The sequence below is a fragment of the Notolepis coatsorum genome (genome assembly GCF_963971535.1).
Source record: "Notolepis coatsorum genome assembly, chromosome: 13".
Taxonomy (NCBI): domain Eukaryota; kingdom Metazoa; phylum Chordata; class Actinopteri; order Aulopiformes; family Paralepididae; genus Notolepis; species Notolepis coatsorum.
Genome location: NC_140177.1, coordinates 665,806 through 673,382, shown reverse-complemented (window position 1 = coordinate 673,382; position 7,577 = coordinate 665,806). Strand labels below are relative to the sequence as shown.

At 45.4% G+C, this 7,577-nt stretch overlaps 1 protein-coding gene across 1 annotated transcript in view; it reads left to right on the top strand.

Annotated features, from left to right (window-relative positions):
• Positions 1-1,150: 1,150 nt before the first annotated feature.
• flot1a (flotillin 1a) overlaps positions 1,151-7,577 on the top strand; it is a gene marked incomplete at both ends in the record, with an annotated part of 40,843 nt that continues 34,416 nt past the window's right edge. The window contains 4 exons of the mRNA XM_084327043.1: positions 1,151-1,193; positions 2,521-2,596; positions 3,188-3,278; positions 6,013-6,156. Coding sequence (XP_084183169.1) covers positions 1,151-1,193; positions 2,521-2,596; positions 3,188-3,278; positions 6,013-6,156 — 354 coding nt within the window. The remainder of the gene's footprint in view (positions 1,194-2,520; positions 2,597-3,187; positions 3,279-6,012; positions 6,157-7,577) is intronic.

Sequence of the window (7,577 nt, the reverse complement as noted above, 5' to 3'; positions counted from 1 at the left end):
ACCCCTAGTGGCTCGGGTGTGCCTATTTTGTAATACAATATATATATATCGAATTGAAGGCTTATTTGTTGCCTGTCGATAGCGACAAAATCCGTTCAGCGGTTCTCGAGTTACATGCCGGTATTTGAGGCTTGTGCAAAGTACACGGTATTGCGCAAAATACCACTCCCGACTCTTGGCGCAGTAGCTCCGTCAATCTAGATCCGATCTCGAAAATGATAGTGGATCGTTGTAGCCAATGAGTGTGGCTTACCAATGAAACACCATGTGGGGATGTATGAATCTAAAAAACAAACAAAAAACGAACGAGTGAAAACAGGAAGAGAAAAACAGCCAAATGAATTGAAGTCTATGAGAAAACTCAGTTTTTCTTTTGTACACAGTTTACCAAAATCACTCCTAATCACTCATTTCTGAATGGATCTTTATGAAATTTGGACATGTACTACATAAGGCTTCAGGCTATGGGTCCGTATGGATTTATAAGCCATACCACCTTCTGGGGAAATACTACCTCTGGACTACTAACTACTAGAGAAAAACTTGAGTAACAAGTTTGTCTACAACTCAAGTTCAGACCTATGTCACTCTATTACGTTAGCACTAAAAGTGAATTTTCGGAATCGGAAACTTCAGAATGTCATCTTTCAAAAGAGACCAGGCTCATGCATGTGCTATAAGTATAAAGTATGTTGTTTTGGTTTGCAAAAAAAGTATGCAGTCCTCAAGCTCAAGTAAAAAAATTGCCACTTTTCTGCCCGCTTGATAAGACACTGATAGATACACTGATAGATACACTGTGGTGATAGATACACTGTGGTGATAGATACTCTGATAGATACACTGTGGTGATAGATACACTGTGGTGATAGATACTCTGATAGATACACTGTGGTGAGGTGATAGATACGTGTCTGACTCTTAACCACTAAGTGTGACTGACTCTCTTAACCACTAAGTGTGTCTCACTCTTAACCACCAAAACCAGTTCCTCACTAGACTGTATTCATTGTTCTACACAAATGTAATTAATATATGCTATGTACTGTAATAATGAGGTGTAGTGTGATGTGCATGTCGTGTGGAACCCAGGATAAACCTAATAACCTTTGTTATTATTTCCTACAGTCTTCAGGTAGAATCAGTGGCCATGTTCTACACCTGTGGCCCCAACGAGGCGATGGTGGTGTCAGGTAATCACTCTCTGTTTCATGAGAACATTCTGATTATACTGAGAAGAGGAATATTTCATTTCATTTTTATCTATTTGTACATTATTAGCATTATTACAGTCCAACAGTACATATTAATATGCTCCACTAAATTCCATGTCCGAAAGGAACAGGAAGAAGAAAATTCTTATTTGTCCCCGCCCCTACACACATACACTACACTGATAGACTAAGTGCAATGTTTACCAAACATACTAACACAATTGGCAAGTGTTAGAGGGTGGGAAAGCCGGTGGGTGGGGATTGGACGTTGTGGACAGCGACTCCTACAGGTCGGTTTGGTGACGCCGGTGCGGCGGAAGCAGGAAGTAGCAGGGGCAGCGTGAGCCTCTCACGCGTAACTCCTCGCCACTGAGAGTTCGAGCTGTTGCGGTGAAAAGATGCGACAGGCTGCCTCCTCGTGTACCGGAGGGGACACGTGATGCAAGGCTTCTATCCTCACTACAGCCGACCAGTGGGAGGCATAGTCTAGCAACGTTCAAGACAGGGGAGGGTAGAATTGGATAATACGAAATTGGGATGGGAGAAAAATAGAAAATGGGAGAAAAAGTGGATAAAAAAAAAAAAAAAAATCTCTACATATTCCTAGATGTATCGTGGAGCATATGGATTACCTGTTGGGTCAAACAGTTAATAATAATAATAACTTTATTTGTATAGCACTTTTCATACAGAAATTGCAGTTCAAAGTGCTTCACAACAGTAAAAAGTACAGGCATAAGCAAGCATAAACATTTTTATAAAAAAAATAAGATAGAGAGGTAGCAAGGTAAGATAAATCACACCTTTTCAGTAATACAAATAATAAAATAGAATAGATTAGATAGAGTAGAAAAGTGTGGCTTGATTCAGTTAAAAAATAGGCTAAAAATTATAAAATAGAACAGACAGTAAAAAGTGTGATAAAATCTTTCAATAAAAAATATATAACAGAGCAGTGTATCGCTATTAATACTTTGAGTTTCTTTACAAAGTACAGCTCTAAACTACCTAATAGAACAACAGAGCAGTGCGTCGCTCACAACTTAACATCCAAACTCTAAATGCTGTTTAAAATATTAACTTTAAAAATGCCAAAACAAGAATTTAACCTATAATTTACATGCAGAATACGGTTAGAACACTGTCTAACGGTTAGAACACTGTCTACTGTTGCCAAAATTCCAGCTTGCTAGACCAGCATCCAAGGCTCTCGGCCTACCGTGTTATTACGTGTGTGATTCAACCGGATGTGAAAACTCTTGTCGTCTGAGCCCAGAGTGACGACCTCCCTCCCGTTCTCTTCCAGGGGTCGGTCGCTCTCCTCCCCTGATGATAGCGGGCGGCACTGTGTTCGTGATTCCCTGCATCCAGAGGCTCCAGAGGTCAGTCTGCCGTCAAATCATCCAGAGTCTCAACTAGGGGGTGGTCCTGAGGGGGGCGGAGTCTCAACTAGGGGGTGGTCCTGAGGGGGGGCGGAGTCTCAACTAGGAGGTGGTCCTGAGGGGGGCGGAGTCTCGACTAGGGGGTGGTCCTGAGGGGGGCGGAGTCTCAACTAGGGGGTGGTCCTGAGGGGGGCGGAGTCTCAACTAGGAGGTGGTCCTGAGGGGGGCGGCGTCTCAACTAGGGGGTGGTCCTGAGGGGGGCGGCGTCTCGACTAGGGGGTGGTCCTGAGGGGGGCGGAGTCTCAACTAGGGGGTGGTCCTGAGGGGGGCGGAGTCTCAACTAGGAGGTGGTCCTGAGGGGGGCGGCGTCTCAACTAGGGGGTGGTCCTGAGGGGGGCGGAGTCTCAACTAGGAGGTGGTCCTGAGGGGGGGGCGGAGTCTCAACTAGGGGGTGGTCCTGAGGGGGGCGGAGTCTCAACTAGGAGGTGGTCCTGAGGGGGGCGGCGTCTCAACTGAACCACCCCTCTCTTCTCCCCATCCTCACTTCTCTCTTTCTCCTTCCCCCCTCTCTCTCTCTCTCTCTCTCTCTAGGATCTCTCTGAACACCCTGACTCTGAATGTGAAGAGTGACAAGGTCTACACCCGTCATGGAGTTCCCATCTCTGTCACAGGGATAGCCCAGGTCTGTGTCCCACTACAGTCATCTCTGTCACGGGGATAGCCCAGGTCTGTGTCCCACTACAGTAATCTCTGTCACAGGGATAGCCCAGGTCTGTGTCCCACTACAGTAATCTCTGTCACAGGGATAGCCCAGGTCTGTGTCCCACTATATAGTCATCTCTGTCACAGGGATAGCCCAGGTCTGTGTCCCACTATATAGTCATCTCTGTCACAGGGATAGCTCAGGTCTGTGTCCCACTATATAGTCATCTCTGTCACAGGGATAGCCCAGGTCTGTGTCCCACTATATAGTCATCTCTGTCACAGGGATAGCCCAGGTCTGTGTCCCACTACAGTAATCTCTGTCACAGGGATAGCCCAGGTCTGTGTCCCACTATATAGTCATCTCTGTCACAGGGATAGCTCAGGTCTGTGTCCCACTATATAGTCATCTCTGTCACAGGGATAGCCCAGGTCTGTGTCCCACTATATAGTCATCTCTGTCACAGGGATAGCCCAGGTCTGTGTCCCACTACAGTAATCTCTGTCACAGGGATAGCCCAGGTCTGTGTCCCACTATATAGTCATCTCTGTCACAGGGATAGCTCAGGTCTGTGTCCCACTATATAGTCATCTCTGTCACAGGGATAGCTCAGGTCTGTGTCCCACTATATAGTCATCTCTGTCACAGGGATAGCCCAGGTCTGTGTCCCACTATATAGTCATCTCTGTCACAGGGATAGCCCAGGTCTGTGTCCCACTATATAGTCATCTCTGTCACAGGGATAGCCCAGGTCTGTGTCCCACTATATAGTCATCTCTGTCACAGGGATAGCCCAGGTCTGTGTCCCACTATATAGTCATCTCTGTCACAGGGATAGCCCAGGTCTGTGTCCCACTATATAGTCATCTCTGTCACAGGGATAGCCCAGGTCTGTGTCCCACTATATAGTCATCTCTGTCACAGGGATAGCCCAGGTCTGTGTCCCACTATATAGTCATCTCTGTCACAGGGATAGCCCAGGTCTGTGTCCCACTATATAGTCATCTCTGTCACAGGGATAGCCCAGGTCTGTGTCCCACTATATAGTCATCTCTGTCACAGGGATAGCCCAGGTCTGTGTCCCACTATACAGTCATCTCTGTCACAGGGATAGCCCAGGTCTGTGTCCCACTATATAGTCATCTCTGTCACGGGGATAGCCCAGGGCTCTGTCCCACTATATAGTCATCTCTGTCACGGGGATAGCCCAGGTCTGTGTCCCACTATACAGTCATCTCTGTCACAGGGATAGCCCAGGTCTGTGTCCCACTATATAGTCATCTCTGTCACGGGGATAGCCCAGGTCTGTGTCCCACTATATAGTCATCTCTGTCACGGGGATAGCTCAGGTCTGTGTCCCACTACAGTAATCTCTGTCACAGGGATAGCCCAGGTCTGTGTCCCACTATACAGTCATCTCTGTCACAGGGATAGCCCAGGTCTGTGTCCCACTATATAGTCATCTCTGTCACAGGGATAGCCCAGGTCTGTGTCCCACTATACAGTCATCTCTGTCACAGGGATAGCCCAGGTCTGTGTCCCACTATATAGTCATCTCTGTCACGGGGATAGCTCAGGTCTGTGTCCCACTACAGTAATCTCTGTCACAGGGATAGCCCAGGTCTGTGTCCCACTATATAGTCATCTCTGTCACAGGGATAGCCCAGGTCTGTGTCCCACTATACAGTCATCTCTGTCACAGGGATAGCCCAGGTCTGTGTCCCACTATATAGTCATCTCTGTCACAGGGATAGCCCAGGTCTGTGTCCCACTATACAGTCATCTCTGTCACAGGGATAGCCCAGGTCTGTGTCCCACTATATAGTCATCTCTGTCACGGGGATAGCCCAGGTCTGTGTCCCACTATATAGTCATCTCTGTCACAGGGATAGCCCAGGTCTGTGTCCCACTACAGTCATCTCTGTCACGGGGATAGCCCAGGTCTGTGTCCCACTACAGTAATCTCTGTCACAGGGATAGCCCAGGTCTGTGTCCCACTATATAGTCATCTCTGTCACAGGGATAGCCCAGGTCTGTGTCCCACTATATAGTCATCTCTGTCACGGGGATAGCTCAGGTCTGTGTCCCACTACAGTAATCTCTGTCACAGGGATAGCCCAGGTCTGTGTCCCACTATACAGTCATCTCTGTCACAGGGATAGCCCAGGTCTGGGTGGTCCCATATCAAGATTCAAGAGGTTTATTTGTCACATACATACCAGGGCATACAGTGAAATGCGGGTGGTCATGCCTGCATCGATTGTGCAATAATACTAATAATAAAATAGACGTAAAAAAAAAAAAAAGGTAATAAGAAGACATAAGATGATGCATGATAAAATTAGACATGCTAAATTCCTGAGAAGGCACTGGGTCCTATGTACACTACTATACAATAGACAGTTTTAACTCTGTCATTATGCTATACTTACTATATCTAAACTATACTATACAAGAACCACATCGGTTCTTTCCTTAAAGTGACCTTTATATTCCTCATTCCTTTAAAGTGACCTTTCCATTTTGTTTAAATTAAAGTGACAATTAAAGTCTGTCTGTCTGTCTGTCTGTCTGTCTGTGTGTGTGCGTGCGTGCTCATGTGTACTTGTGTGTGAGAGTTCAGTGTTCTGATGGCCTGGGGGAAGAAGCTAAATAAAGTTTTCATTCATTCATTCATTCATCTTGTCTTATCTTATCTTATCTTGTGCCGTAGATGAAGATCCAGGGGCAGAATAAACAGATGCTGGCCGCAGCCTGTCAGATGTTTATGGGGAAGTCTGAAGCGGAGATCGCTCACATCGCCCTGGAGACTCTGGAAGGCCACCAGAGGGCCATCATAGCCCACCTGACTGTGGAGGTAATGAATGAATGAATGAATGATTTATTTTTTTGTCTACTTTTACAAAGCATAGTAGTAGAACATTAAATTTTTTTTATTTTTTTTTAGGTGTAAGCTGAAGCCGAGGCTTATAATTGCCTACCCTTGTTACATTACACTATTTACACACACAAAAAAATACAAAAAAAAAACATAATTCAGTACATCATTTAGCAAAGGTTACAAACGTTTCATAGTTTTATGTAGAAAATGTATACACATTTATTTATGTTTTCTTTTTTTATATATATGTTTTTTTCTTTTTCTTTTTCCCCCCCCCTTTGTCACTATTTGAATACAGTTATGTCATAGATCAAATATAATTAGGATAAATTAATAATGAGGTTTTATATTTATGTATCACCTTATATTTGAGTAATTTCTTAAAAGTATGTAGCGAACTACACATTTTTACTTCTTTGTCAAAGTTATTCCATAGTTTTGCCCCTTTAACAGATATACATCGACTTTTTATCTTTGTCCTTGCCTTTGCGATATTGATTAAACACAAGTGCCCCTAAGTCTATACCGGCTCTCTCTAGTTTGGAACAACTGGTTGTCTGGGGGTGAACGGTCCATCAGAGAACCATCGTAGCCCACCTGTACATGTCTGATGATGTAAATATTTGGCATGATGTGTTTTTAACCTGTTCTCTTACCTGTATGCCATATATGTTATGCTTTCTTTTTTAGCGGCCTTTTAACACCAGGCCCAGGGACAACAGTTGAAAATTAGCTTTGGCTAACACTGTCTCACACATTTATATTTATGTTCATTAATGTGTGTGCTGTCCCTGTTCAAATACAGTTGAAACTGAAACCTGACTGTGGAGGTAATGGTGGTCTGGGGGCGTCTATGCTTTCTACAACGCCACTCGGTTTCCGCGTTGCCGTTTTGCGCTCTGATTGGCCGAGCACGCGCAAGCCGCGCATGCGCATGAGCCGCGACAAGCTCCTCTATCTAAACTCCGCTTAAGCTCCAGGAGAGAGGAGACCCGAGCTCTGGTGTCCGCTGGAGCAAGCGGTCTTGTCGCGGACCGGCAACGCAGCCGCGAAGCCGGCGATGTGATTTTTTATTAGTTTGTCATGACAAACCAATTACATAATCCAACATATGCGTAAAGGCACACACAACATATTCCAGTTAACGGTATATTTTTTTAATGATTCGTTACGGCGTAATCAATACTTCCATTTGTATAAATTGCGTTCAGGACCTCCATGTTTTGGGGGTATTCATCAGAAAAATCGGATCCGGGATTCGGCTCCCATCAGTCGGGCAAGAACTGCGGCTTTTCAGCCTCTCTCCTCTCTCCTGGAGCTTAAGCAGAGTTTAGATAGAGGAGCTTGTCGCGGCTCATGCGCATGCGCGTGCTCGGCCAATCAGAGCGCAAAACGGC